The 15,212-nt window shown below is 39.9% G+C and overlaps 1 protein-coding gene across 1 annotated transcript in view; it reads right to left on the bottom strand.

Moving 5' to 3' along the window:
- UST (uronyl 2-sulfotransferase) overlaps positions 1–15,212 on the bottom strand; it is a 232,702-nt gene that overhangs the window by 56,888 nt on the left and 160,602 nt on the right. Inside the window, exons 3-4 of the mRNA XM_075203248.1 lie at positions 12,943–13,098; positions 6,857–6,936 (exon numbers count right to left, since the gene is read on the bottom strand). Of these exons, the coding sequence (XP_075059349.1) occupies positions 6,857–6,936; positions 12,943–13,098 (236 nt within the window). The remainder of the gene's footprint in view (positions 1–6,856; positions 6,937–12,942; positions 13,099–15,212) is intronic.

The following is a 15,212-nucleotide window of genomic DNA, read 5'->3' as shown; positions in this document are numbered from 1 at the left end:
TACAGGGTGAAACAGTACAAAACAATAAACAAAAATACCAATACTTCAGAAGCTCCACACAGGCTGATACAATAAGCATGGAGTAGAAGAACAGGTGAGGAGACAGGAGGGAAGACGGCCCTGCTCATGTGAGCTTACATCCTAAGGGAGGTTAGACAGAACAGGCACAAGGGGAGCCAGAAGAGAGACGGGAGAGCGAGTGGAGGAGGAGAGGTGGTTAAGTGGATGGTTGGTAGGCTTTTACGGAAGAGGTGAGTTTTCAGTGCACGTTTGAAGGAGCACAGAGTAGGAGAGAGACGGATGGAACGAGGGAGGTCATTCCAGTGAAGGGGGGGCTGCCCGGGTAAAGTCCTGGATTCTGGAGTGGGAAGAGGTGATGAGAGTGGAGGAGAGGCGGCGATCATTGCCAGAATATGCCCTTTTCCTACTCAACATGCTAACAAAACCCTTATCCATTCTCTCACCCTCTCCAGTCTTGACTACTGCAACCTCTTGCTATCCGGCACTCCTGACACCCATATATCCACACTTCAATCAATCTAAATGTTGCTGCAAGACTGATCTTCCTATCTCACTACTTTAAATGTGCTTCACCACTTTGCAAATCCCTACACTGGCTCCCTGTGTCCTCCAGAATCCAATTCAAATTACTTACCTTTATCTACAAAGCCCTCAAAAACATCACCCTTTCATACATCTCAAATTTCATATCAAAATACTTTCCCGTCCTCTTAGATCTACCTCTGATCTACACCTTATATCGTCTCTGGTAACCACCTCTCACTCGCTCCTACAAGACTTCTCCCGTGCTGCACCCCACTTATGAAATTCCCTACCATGCCCAATCAGTCTTACCCGCCTTCAAATTTTTAGATGTTCTCTAAAAACTCATCTCTTGTTTACAGCTTAGCTTATCCCTAATGATACTATTCACACTAATATACCTTCACAACAATCTCAACTCTAAACCACACTTGCTCCTCTTGTTTCAGCTGTGCCCTCTTCCACTTAGAATATAAGTTCTTTAATGAGCAGTGTCCTCTGTACCCTTTGTTTTTATGTCTGTATTTATTTTGTCTGCCGTCAATGTCCTTTTTTATGTATGCCTCTTGTTTCATGTATGTCCTGTCTTTCCTACTGTAAGCCTTTTGTGTGAGATAACATCTGTGTTAAAAGAAGTTAAGTACTGGACTTGTTGCTATCGGTACAAAGGTTGAGAGTATAATGCAATGTGTTATTTAATAGGCTTGTTACATGGTTAAAAATAGCCACCACAGAGCCACATGCTGTGTTAACAGGTGTTCTCAAAATGGTCGACCTCATACCATGCTTTGTTAAGTAGTGTCTTTGAAAAGGGAAGTTTTATTAAGCAGCAATGTTTTACTGGGAAGTGCCTATTGTACTCAATGGTGAAAGTTGTACGTGTATGAATGCTAGAGTATATGAACCGGAACAGTGATTGAGATATATATAATATATATATATATATATATATATATATATATATATATATATATTGTGAAGATACCAGGTGTATCTCGCCCAATGCTACCCACTTCACACTGGCTGGCCACCCACGGGTGCCTTCCTGTGCCAGGGAAGTCTACCCAGTACCTTCTAGGATTCGTATGGTCACTCAGGCAAACTGCAGTTATAAAAATACAACAGTATATTTATTGTCATACAAACAACACTAGAATATTATGTACACACAGTAAATAAATGCCAGGCAGATTTACCACATTATCTGTCCCTTACCCCAATAACTTAAGGAGATATAGTCATCTGCTGTCCAGACTTCACGACCCATGGATCCCTCTCAGCTGCATATATAGACGCTAGTTAGAAAATGACAATTCAAAACTAGATGCACCTTCATGAATGAAATCCCAGCATGAACACCCTTCCCCCCTGAAGTTGTTCCTTATATCACAGGTCTAATTTCCACAGTCTTTCCCCTCCCTGGGCAAACCCCTGGGTCTATTCTACTTAACCATTGGTCAGTGCTGGACTAGGGGAGGTTGGACAGGGGAGTGAAGATGAGCTGTCCTTCCAGAGAATCTCCCCTGTTAGATGGCCTGTCTGGACTAGCCTGGTGAGAACAATGGACACTAATTAGTTTTCCTACTCCAGCGCATGGCAACCTGATCCCTACCCACAATCCCCCTGGCTTCACTTTAAAGACAATGAATAGCAACCTTACTGCAAGTCATCAATATACAATACACAATATACATATTTACACTGAACTACAATGTCCTCTTAGCCACATGTAATTGGACAATGCAGTTGTAGTCTGGTGAGCTGGGGAACAAAAGAAGGGCTATAAAAAGTATTTGCTATAATCCACATTATGTGACAAATGAGAAACAGAATGATTAGCGTATCACATTCGTTTCGTCACATATACCTCCCCTACTTTTTTAGCCCTTGTTCCCCAGTGGCTCCTTTGCCCCAAGTAAACCTTTCTTCCAAGTCCAAAGTCTCTGGCCTGCTGTGGTTTCTCCTGGGTCTGATGGCAAGGTAGACAGCAGTACACAGTTCCTCAATCTCCCACTAGGGTCCCATGGCTGCAGGCATATCTTCCCACCCAGCTGGAGTGGGGGTTTATGCTGCCCTGTGTCATAAGATGAGTCAACAATAAAACTCAGCCACTCCGGTGCACACATCCATGGTAGGAGAGTTGTAGTCCAACATCCCTTGGGTGCCTTGTCTACCCTTAATTGCCCAACTGCAAATAGTCCCTTGGCCTGTCCTCTGTTTCTGGAGGCCATGCTCCCCTCCCCCACATATTCGAGGGAAAACTGCCAAGTGGCAGGCAAACTTTCTGCCTCCTTGTCCGTTTGTTTCTGGCAAAGATCCAATCCCCTCTCCCCCAAACACTCAAGAGACAACTGCCCAGTGGCAGGCAAACGTGGTGGCTCCATTAATTCTTTGCTTATGGGGAATCATCTGTTCCCCTCCCAAACCACATGTGGGTGCCCCTGTTAGTATGTTGGTGTGCATCTCCCCTCCCCTGCTACCCCATCCAACTGTTGCACTACTTCGCTCGCCTGTGGCGCATCGGGGTAGTGTGAATCCTCATTGGACACAGACTTGTCCTCCTGGCAGCAAAACAAAGTGGATGGTCCAGTGCAGGCCTCTGGTATTGGGTCCTGGATTCCCAGATTTGGAGCTGGAGTGCGATGCATCAAAGCTTGTGAGGCTGGTGAATGTTGCTGTGCTGGTGCCCTCTCAGACACCCACTCAGTCAACATCTCCTCATCTGCCAATTCTGCATATGGAAAGGCATAAGTGTAGTTTTCCCAGGGCCCCATGATAGTGGCCTCTGACATGACAATTCCTTTATCCTCTCCCATTAATTCTGTCATACAGTCTGTAATCATGATTTCTGCTGAGATCATATGTTGAGCAAGTTTATGATTCTCTTCTGGCACAATTGGGTACAGCTGTACATCACTTGCCCCGAAGAGCACACATGCGGTATCCTGCGTTACTTCATTAAACAAACCATTTCAGGCACAACAGGGGTGGATAACTGGTCTTTTCTGTAATTCTGTTCTAACTCAGACAAAGTCTCAGGTGCCAATAACACAGGCAAATTATCAGAAGATGCTACTACATGGTACTTACTTGGTAGCTCTTTTCCATCCAAGTCACCAAATGGGAGGATTTCTCCTAATCCTTTCTGAGTAGTCAGAGGTACAACATCCTCACCAAGCACTTCTTCTCCAGTCTCCCCCAAGATAGTAGTTTGGGCAACTGTGTATAATCCACTGGGATGGACCTCCCCCTGATTAACAGACTGAGCAGCCATTTTTTTAAGCGTGTGACAAAAGACATTGCAATTGGCATTTTTCCGTATTCACTCGATAACACTGATCCTGCCACATTTCAGTGTCAGTAAGTCCTTGTCGCCATACCTCATCCTCTGCTTCTTCAAAACTCTGTTGCAGACATTGCATTTGTTCCCAGAGAGGTATGTGGGGACCTAAAGTGAGCATCCATTTCCTATAGACACTGAAGGCATTGATGGGATTCTCCTGATCTTTTAAAAGACGTTTGAGGATATCCCTGTGCGTGCAGTACAGGTAAGGTACACCCCGGATCTGGCATTCCACTATCAGCTCCTTTATACTCATTGTCTCTAATGGATCTGTAGAATCTGCTAATGGAACAGATTCTATTAGTACATTTGCAGGGGATTCATCAGGCATGTCCCTGTGCTGTAACAGTCCATTTCCGTCTTGTTTGTACTACTGAATATTGTTATAACTGGATTTTCCCTTGGCCAGATTCTGCATAGTACAAATAACTTCATTTGTAAAATCATCCCATTCTGGTTCATCCCGAAAATTACAGGCACTTGCTTCCTCTTTCAACATTAGGAACACATCCAACAGGTTCTCCAATTTCTCCTGTAGACTGGCTCCTTCCCACATAATAATCTTTGGGCACTCCTCATCCCAATAATCCAAAATGTGCTGCATTGTGGTGGGGTGGTGCAACACATCCATATCCCCATCCTGCAGACTCTGCCACAGTCCTTCATCCCAGTACACTTTTCTCCTGGTTGTACTGGACTGCTTCATCCCTTCCTTTGGGAACTTTTTCAACACTGGGCTGTGATCTGCTCTCTTGTTCCTATAGCTCACACCCATTTTACTTCCAGGGATCACCTCACTGTGATTTCCTCTCTTTGAGACACAATTCCATCTTCCGCTCTCCTCTGACGGGGTGCGCCTCCCCTTATCAAATCGTCACTTAGGCGGCATCTTCCCTCGCCTAAAGCCCACAACGCTTTTCGTGACACTTTCTACCTTAAAGCCTTTTGGAGTAAGTTCAGGATAATGTGGTAACTGGTTTCTAGAGCTAACTGCTTTGCAGAGCCCTGGAATGTATCACGATACAGTTCCCCTGCAGCTCTACCCAGAGAGGACCTGGGACTGAATGACCCCACTGCTTGCCACCAAAAATGTGAAGATACCAGGTGTATCTCACCCAATGCTACCCACTTCACGCTGGCTGGCCACCCACGGGTGCCTTCCTATGCCAGGGAAGTCTACCCAGTACCTTCTAGGATTCGTATGGTCACTCAGGCAAAATGCAGTTATAAAAATACAACAGTATATTTATTGTCATACAAACAACACTAGAATATTATGTACACACAGTAAATAAATGCCAGGCAGATTTACCACATTATCTGTCCCTTACCCCAATAACTTAAGGAGATATAGTCACCTGCTGTCCAGACTTCACGACCCATGGATCCCTCTCAGCTGCATATATAGACGCTAGTTAGAAAACGACAATTCAAAACTAGATGCATCTTCATGAATGAAATCCCAGCATGAACACCCTTCCCCCCTGGAGTTGTTCCTTATATCACAGGTCTAATTTTCACAGTCTTTCCCCTCCCTGGGAAAACCCCTTGGTCTATTCTACTTAACCATTGGTCAGTGCTGGACTAGAGGGGGTTGGACAGGGGAGTGAATATGAGCTGTCCTTCCAGAGAACCTCCCCTGTTAGATGGCCTGTCTGGACTAGCCTGGTGAGAACAATGGACACTAATTAGTTTTCCTACTCCAGCGCATGGCAACCTGATCCCTACCCACAATCCCCCTGGCTTCACTTTAAAGACAATGAATAGCAACCTTACTGCAAGTCATCAATTTACAATACACAATATACATATTTACACTGAACTACAAAGTCCTCTTAGCCACATGTAATTGGACAATGCAGTTGTAGTCTGGTGAGCTGGGGAACAAAAGAAGGGCTATAAAAAGTATTTGCTATAAACCACATTATGTGACAAACGAGAAACAGAATGATTAGCGTATCACATTAGTTTCGTCACATATATATATATATATATATATATATATATATAAAATGTGTGTGTGTGTGTGTGAAAGCAGGATATATGTAAGGAGGAGAGTCAACATGGGAGTGGTAGTGGATTCTGAGATACATAGACACACACAGAGACACACCAATGTGATCACATGATCAAATATATACAATTAGCAAGATATTAGTAATATCAGATATTGTACCAGCACATAGATTGACATCTGTGTTGAAATAATATTATATGTACCATGTGTAAGTTTATGGTATTGAAATTATATTACTACATTATTGTACAAGTAAAGATTCTGTTTCATGCGCATATATTTGCATTGTGATTATGAGTTTTATAATGTCTTGATACAGGAGATAATATATATAGAACTCTATGAGATACAGTAAATTTAGTTTATAGGACTGAAGTAGGTGTGTCATGAGAAGAAAGCGTAAAAGCATCTAGTTATGTAACAAGTGTATTCAGAAACAGAATACGAAGATAGTGTGTGCAATTAAAGTGTAAACACAGGATAACAAATGCTCCTCTTAATTTAAAAGATAATAATGTGGAGTAAAGGTGAGGTCAAGTCATACGAAGTTAGCTACCCTGCACTAACAGCAACTCAGTCCACTATAGTTCATAGCTTTTGGACAACTGAGACATGGCCTGTCACTGCCACCAATCACCTACAACCTACTACTTTTATATCTCCTAATCCACTGTTGGCTAACCTGTGACACTCCAGATGTTGTGAAACTACAAGTCCCAGCATGCTTTGTCAATATATAGCAGCTTATTGCTGGAAGGGTATGCTGGGACTTGCAGTTTCACAACACCTGACGTGTCACAGGTTAGCCAACACTGCGCCTAATCTGTGTTATTTGTAGCTGCTAGTAATATTGTTGTGCTTTTTACCTTTGGTATAGAACTCTTGGTTACCTTCATTGTCTAATTTTTTTTTTTTTATTACCGAATCAAACATTTGTAGGCAGAACAACTTACCTTGAGAAGTTAAGGAAGTGAACATGTCGGGTAAATAAATATGGTTGCTCAGCAGTGCTGATATTTTTTATCAACTCCATCTGAAAATTAAGTAGAAATGTAGTTTGTTATTATATGGATATTTTATTAATATTACCTAGATATCTACAGAAGAGCATGTTAAGAAAGTATGAATATGTTTAAAGACCACTATTTTTTTTACATATTTTTTTTTTTTTAAACATATTTTATTAGGGACATTTTTCAATTTTTCAAAACAGTGTAAAGGTTAAGTTACATTGGTCAAACAACAAGTACATTGCGAATTAGAAAAACAATGTGAACTTTGTCAATAAAAATAAAAACTGAGAAAGGGAAAGAAAAGAAAGAGAGCAGGGGACAGGGAGAGAGAGGGAAAAGGGAAGGGGAAGGAAAAAATGTTAGTGTGGTAAGAGGGGGAAGGAGAAGGAACACCTGACTTGGCATCTAAATGTATTACAGGTACATACCATATATTGAACGTCTTCTGACGCTGTGTACATTAGTCTCCATTCTAATCAGATCTTGGCTGTTCTGCCCCAAAGGAGGCGAGCCAAGGATCTCAAATCGCACAAAATTTATTGGGACGGTCATTGAGAATGCTTGTAATGTGTTCACAACTATAGGTCTGCCAAATTCTGTTGATAATTTCAGGCAGTGATGGGGAATCTGGGTGTTTCCAATTTGCTGCTATTGCGCATTTAGCTGCATTGAGTATATGGCCTATAAGCGCCAATGTATATTTGTTAACGTCCGGTATAGGCCTATGCAATAGTGAGTATGAGGGGCAGGGGGGGAGTTTTACTGAGGTGACTCTATCAATTAAAATGTGAATTTTCTGCCAGAATTCCACAAGTCTCGGACAGGACCACCAAATATGTTGGAATGAGCCTTCCTGCTCACAGAGTCTCCAGCATTGACTATAGAAGTCAGGATATATGGCTTTCAAGCGGGTTGGGACTAAATACCATCTATATAAGAGCTTATACGAGTTCTCTTTAGTATGGACACAGATAGAGCTCTTAGCGACTCGTGACCTGATTTTAGCCCACTCTTCTACCTCTAGTTCCACTCCAAGGTCTTCTTCCCACTTCAGCTCATAGCGATCTTTGGCAGGTTGACGAAATGCCACCATGATGCTGTAAAAAGTAGAGATTAAACCAGTAGGGAGGGATTTACGTCTGCAAAAAGTTTCTAAAGTTGTAAGCTGGTATATAAGCTTAAGCGTTGGGATCGATTGATATAAGTGTCTCAATTGAAGGTATTGATAGAAACGGTCATGGGGAATGTCATATCGTCTTTGTAAGTCAGCAAATTCGGGGAATATTCGCATGGGCGCTATGTCAGTAATGAATCTTAGACGTCGTCGGGACCAGTGGTGAAAAGAGGAGTGCTGTTGTCCTGGTGGAAAAGCTGGAATGTTCCACAGTGGAAACATAGCTTCCGAGTTTTTTTATTAGCTGAAACGTGCGAGTACTGTAGTCCCACATCTGGAGGGAGAAACGGGTGGTGGATAAGAGTAACGGGAGTGGCGGTCTATGTTTGATTGAAATCCAAAGTAATGTATAGGGCGAGAGTAATTGCAAAAAGGTAGCCTCAATGTCTACCCAGTGCCTTGTGGAAGGTGGAGAGTGAAATAAAACTAGCTGGGTCAAGTGTGCAGCATTATAGTATTTGGAGATGTTTGGGAGGCCCACCCCTCCTTCTGAATTTCGTCGGAAGAGCGTGCAGGCTCTTATTTGGGGTCGCTTGCCTGCCCAAACAAATCTAGTGATTTGCTTTTGGAGGGTCTGTAGCGCAAGAGAGGGTACTCGAACAGGTAGGGTTTGAAACAAATAAAGAATTTGTGGCAAGAGGTTAATTTTTACCGCCGCCATGCGGCCGAGCCAAGAGATATATAGCTTATCCCATTTTTCAAGATCACGTTTGAGTGAGTCTAAAAGCCTGGGGAAGTTAGCTGCATATATCTGATTATAATGGGTCGTTAAGTAAATTCCCAGGTATTTAAGCTTATCTCGTTGCCATCTGAAATTTGTTTGGTTCTTCAGGGTATCTAATAGGTGGGGAGGTAGATTAAGAGGGAGAATTTCTGATTTGTCCATGTTGATCAGGAAGATAGATACTGCGCCATACTCATCGAGTTCTTTTTGAAGAGATGGAATGAAGGCGAGGGGATTGGTGATCGTAAGAAGAATATCATCTGCGTACATAGATATCTTATAATCAGTTGTCCCCATTTGAATTCCAGAGATTGTCGGGTTCTTGCATATACGCGACGCCAGTGGTTCCATCGTGAGAGCGAACAGCAAGGGGGAGAGTGGGCTTTTTTTTTACGTTTTTCTATATGAACCATGAAGGTTAAATATATTGTTCAGTGTTAAACTAAGTAATGTATTAATTCCCCACTTCATTTCAGACAGAGGCAAGATCTTTAGGAAGGGATCTGATACAGATGTTGAGACTGAGTTACTGTAACAGTAAGTTAACCTATGATGGTCAATTTAAACTTGTGAAAATTCATAATTATTTAATCATAAATGAACCTTGTGAATATACTCTGCAGTCACTACTAAAAGAGTAAACAATTCAAACCATGGGGGCCGTGTGTGGCCCTCAGGCTACCAAATGCGCACCACTGCACTAGACTATTCAAAAATGTATTTACAGAAGTAAAACAATACAATGTGAAGAGAGAACGTTATGATGCAAAACTAAACTTACATCACCAATGCCATAACAATGAAAATTTTCAGAATAGGCTGACTAAATAGAGACTTCAGAAACCTTTAAAAGGGGTGCGCCATTATGTTACCTGGTAACTATTATTATTTACTTACTTCCTTATCTCTGAGCTGGTGGAAATACATTTCAAATAAAATGATTACATAATTAAATAAATATTCTGCCACAAAAAACAAAATTGTCCAGTTTGGAATTTTCTATGCATGATGATGTGGTAAGGGTGGGAGCTAATGCAAGTGGCCAAACTCACTATGGCTTGGTGTGCTACAATTACTGCCAATCAGTTGACCAAGCTGTAGCATAGAGGAGGGTAACGCCAACAAATGGCAACACATTCAAGATTTATGTTTATTAGACTTGTTGATGATAACTTTTATACCTACCTACCCTTTCCTATCCTTGTCCTTTAGTACTTTTTTGAACTAATTAAACATATATAGGTTTTCAATTCCTTACTATGCTAAATGTATATTTGTGGGTGTAGATAGATTTCTGAATCATATCCATAAGAAAGACACAATTCAATAAAACTGTATCACATAACACATTAATAACAACATCACTTTTAGAGTTACCAAGCAACAGAAGGTGGTGGAATAACATATTGCAGCAAATCTTGGTTCACTCCAATTTAAGAAAATCTTTTACTGTTTCGTCAGAAAGTCTTTCAAGTGTCTATGCACATGCGTGACCCAACTTTGCCTGGGCTTGGGTTTTCAGTTCCACTTTCCATAAGTAGGATGCAGAATAAAAAAAAATTAAAAATTCTATATATACTTATACATAAATATAAATAAATATATATATATATATATATAAAATGTATATATATATATATATATATATATATATATATATATATATATAGTATTATTTTAATAACATCAAAAAAGGAAAAATGATTTCGCATTTTTCCGGTATTGAGTCCAGCTATTTGTCATCATTAGGTGGCGATAGTGATAGGACTGCAGCAGTGGTACATGTACCATCGCTGTCCACAGTAAATAGGCATCCCCATGGTTTGTAGTTGGAAGCTTTTCGCCAGATTCGGCTAAAGTCATCACGAGCAATAGCAGGCAAATGGTATCTGGGTCCCTAAACCATGTTCTAGTTGCAAACAATGTTTCCCATATACAGGTTCAAGCACCATATTCAAACTTCTGTACTGAATATGCTCAGAACGTTAATATCTGTAATGATTTGATTTATCTTTGCCAGGAAAAGGTTCCAAATCAGCACAGCACCTTTTGAAAGGCTTTGCCAGTAGTTTTTTCCTATAAGTAGACTTGTCTTTTGGCTATATCTACAGTTCAAACAATCTGTCCTAAAATAAATCTTCATTTGACACTCAAATAGCACGGTAATATGAATTGTTAGAGGTCTGTGAGCAGATGGCATCATTGTTAGTCAATTCTTTTACCTACAGTTATTAGTATCCCAGTAAGAATACTGTATTTATTACTAAGAGTCCTGCAAATCATTTCAGAGGTTGCTCCAATAGTGGTACATATATGGTGACCATGTCACCTTTAGCAAGATACATTAGAAACCCATTGTACCAGTTTTGTAAAATATATTGATATTTTCATTGTTTTTTGACAACTGAATGTGCCAAATATAAGAATACATTTACAGCTACTGCCTTATCCAGCCCCTCCTCTATTAGAGATTAACAAAAACCCCAAAAACATTTTTAATTATTTCTCTTTGTGTGACAAACAATAGCAGATACACCTGAACCCAGTCATCTGATCTATTCAGAGAAGAGGAATTTATGATAATGCCACATCCTATATTCTCAATAGGCTGTATGGCTGGGTGCTGGTTTGGATAAACAGGTGAAAGACAAATTTCTATTTTTATTTTTTTAATATGTAATACTGAGGGCACAGACGGCAGATAGTGATCATCCACCTATTTCTATTTCTATGTAAATGTCCAATCTAGGTGGGCTATGCTGCACTACAACATGTTGAAAATGTTTATAAAAACAGTTGTATAAGGCTATGCAATGAGATTTATATCTAGAATACCAAGAATTGTACTGTACAGTTGTTCAATATTAAAAAAAAGTAGGGACAGTTCCAGGAGCCTGTCTTTAAATCCAGGCACTGTCACTAGGGACAGTTGGCAACTATATATATTAAATATCACCTCTAAGTTCCATGACTTGTATAATTAGAGTGAACCTAAACCTTGAAATTATTGAATGGAATAGGGGTAAACCTAGCCATGCTGCTGCCGTAGGCAGCAACTGAAATCATCCATTACACCAACCTCTGCAAACCTTTACACGTTAGTAGTGTGCAAGATAAATATTGTAATTTATGAGCGTTGATAGATCCACCAAAAAAGTGATCACTACATTTTTTACACCAAGAAAATTGGTGTTTTTAAATGAGTTCCCCTAACTTGCTGCCCCCTAAAGCTGTTGGGGAACACATCTGCTTCAGGTTGTCTTATCATAGGCAAACCCTGTGCAGTTACTAACATGCTGTACTGCAATAACCATACTACAAGAGGCAGACTTGGCAAAAGTGGATTCCTAAAATAAACCTTTGGTGGAAAGCTGGAGCAAAGTTACAATTTGAGCATCATACATTTTCTGGATGTATTAAATTATGTTAATATTAAAAAAAACAAAAAAAACTTTTCTGTTTTTGGGCATATTTCCAAAAATGTTTCAGAATTATTTAGATGTCAAAGTACCAAGTAAAATATTAACAAAAAATACAAGAAATGTTTTGTCTATTTTTCATGATGCAGGTTTGTTACATGTAAAATATGTATGTTATTGGGCAGCATGGTGGCTTTGTGGTTAGCACTTCTGCCTTTCAGCACTGGGGTCATGAGTTCAACTCCCGATCATGGCCTTATCTGTGTGGAGTTTGTATGTTCTCACCATGTTTACGTGGGTTTCCTCCGGGGGCTCTGGTTTCCTCCCACACTCCAAAAATATACTAGTAGGTTAATTGGCTCCTATTAAATTGCCCTTAGTCTCTCTCGGTGTGTGTTACGGTATTTAGATTGTAAGCTCCAATGGGACAGGGCATGATGTGAATGAATTCGCTGTACATCACTGCGGAATTAGTGGCGCTATATAAATAGCTGCTGCTGCTGATGATATATTGTTCAAATAAATCACTATGTTTCAAAGTTATGTGCAAAGTTTTCTGAAGACTAAATATGGAAGAAGCCAAATATATAATTGAAGGTTTAGTAAAATGTTAAAACTTAATGCACTGTGATATAAGATTTAAAAAAGCTAGTTGTCAAATATTGCTGCACTAACACTGAACAGCTCATAATGCAGAAAGTTTCCTTACCTGTTCGTTTTTGGTCAGTCTGGTTTTATTGTGAATTTCAGAAGTAACCAAATTGAACCCATGTTTCTCTGACAACATGCGCAGTAGTAAGACGACTGTCCTGCTCCCACATTTTCCTACTCTGTTGTACACTACTTGACTAGGAAAAGGTAGTACCTAAACAAAGGAAAAATACACAATCAGCATTTCTTATTGTCCATATAAACACATAAAATACAATTGCTTATGTCAAATATTTCCTTTCATCCAAGTACTAAAAAGGCACAGGATCCAAATGCTTTCATTGGTAGTTGCACCAAAATAAATTATATTTTGTAATATACATCCCAACTACTTTCATGTGAGATAAGTCTCAAAGTAGGTTTAATTATCCATTGATTGTTTAGATTTATATTAACATTTGTGCCTATAAATTATACAGAACAACCATTAAGACTAGTGTGAGAATGGTTAAAAGTAACTAAAATTCCCTCCACTGTAAATAAAAGCAGTAATACTGTTCTTAAAACAGAATATATTCACAATCAAAATAGCACTCCTACAAAATCACTAAATTAATTAGCTTTGGTCAGAATATGAAAATCATTTAGCATATGTCCCTTTAAGTCAACTATGCATTTCCAGAAACCGCTGGTCTATTGCACAGATATAGCTAGATATATAGATCCAGTGGTTCAAGTGGGCTGGTATATAGTGGTATGTCATACTGTCACTTTTCCTACTACCTTAATTGCAAAACTATCAAATGTAATTTACTTTTTCCATATCACTACTTCTAAATTTCCAATTTGACCACTGTGTAGATCCATATAGCTGCTTAAAGCTTATTAGCTTTCATCAATGCAATATATGGATCTTGGTTTCCTCAGTGCAACATAGCTAATGAGTTGTTCTTTTGAGCTAAAAGCACTAGGCAGGCAAGTAAATATTTTCTACAGTGAAGCTTTTCATACAGCTTACAAAAGCGCATACAGTTTTGATAAAAGTACAAGTGAAGAAGACCCAAACAAAGTCCTGAGTATTGAAAAGCAGCACTATCTGTGCTCATTCCTCAGAAAATTACTCTGCGAAACTAGAAAGATACTAGGGTCCTAGAACCAGAATGGGCCAGTCTTTTAATATGTTGGTTGCAAGAAGTAACAGCCAAAGTCTACAGCAAAGGTATGGACCCAGAGTGGTCATGGGCTATTATGTAGTGACTATGGACTTTCACTATACTCAGTCTCGCGACATGCCATGTACTATTTGGGGGTCATTCAAAATATACAGCTCATCAGATGTTGCAGGCCTAGCACTGGTGGCTAAATCCAGAAAGGGTACACATCATTCAGGATATCATCCATTCTTGGAATAACCATTCTCTGTGAATGCTCCCAAGTAATTCAGGAAAGTAGACATTTTAGAACAGTTTTAAACAACAGACGGACCATAGGGCGTTATTCTGTTGCCCCCAGTTTCTTCTTGCTTTATTGTTAGATTTGTTTGCTCCTGAAGTGCATCAGGTTGCATATCACTGCTCTAGAATGAGCAGCTGCTCTTGCAGCCAAGGCAATTGCTACTAAACCACAGTGGACCAAGCCTTGAATCCAAGTCAATTAAGTTATATTCAATTCACCCACCTTCCTCCCAGCCCACTGGGTTCCCTAACAGCATTTTACCAACAATTAACCTACCTTCTCAATAACCACACTTATTAAAGACCATCTCAAAATAGTTAATGCTATATCTTTGGGCAACCGTGGCAAATACATCCCAGCTGATACTTTAGGAACCAAAAAAACGTTCTACTTCATCTTCAACAGACCCCTCAATATAGTGGATGCACCTTTACAAGAAGAAGACTACCTTCATCTTCACCTGAGTGACTCACAGGCTTCCAGAAAGCACCTACACCACGTGGAGCCTACTGCATAGGCCTTCTTGCCCAGAGCTAACCAAAGCAGAATCATTGACATATTCAGTATTTTATTATCAATGAGTGACTGGGTTTCAGGACTTTGGGGGACCTAATTAATGATGGGTAAAACTGAAGCGTGGTGCAAGAAATCTTTGTCTCATGCCTCAAATTATGCTGGTATGCCTAGATTTCATCCAAATTGTATGAGTTTGTTGAACAATACTGGGACATTTGCAGAGGAGCAGAAGAAATTTGGATCAGTTGAAAGGAAATTATATGAAATAAAGTCCATACGAAGTGCAAAGGTATGCATAGTTTTCCAAACCTGTGTAAAAATTTGATTTTGTTTAATGAAGTAAGGTTATTAAAATTA

Source organism: Mixophyes fleayi, chromosome 3, assembly GCF_038048845.1.
Source record: "Mixophyes fleayi isolate aMixFle1 chromosome 3, aMixFle1.hap1, whole genome shotgun sequence".
NCBI classification, from domain to species: Eukaryota; Metazoa; Chordata; class Amphibia; order Anura; family Limnodynastidae; genus Mixophyes; species Mixophyes fleayi.
Note: the sequence above shows the minus strand (reverse complement) of the source record. Positions and strands in the feature narration are given on the sequence as shown.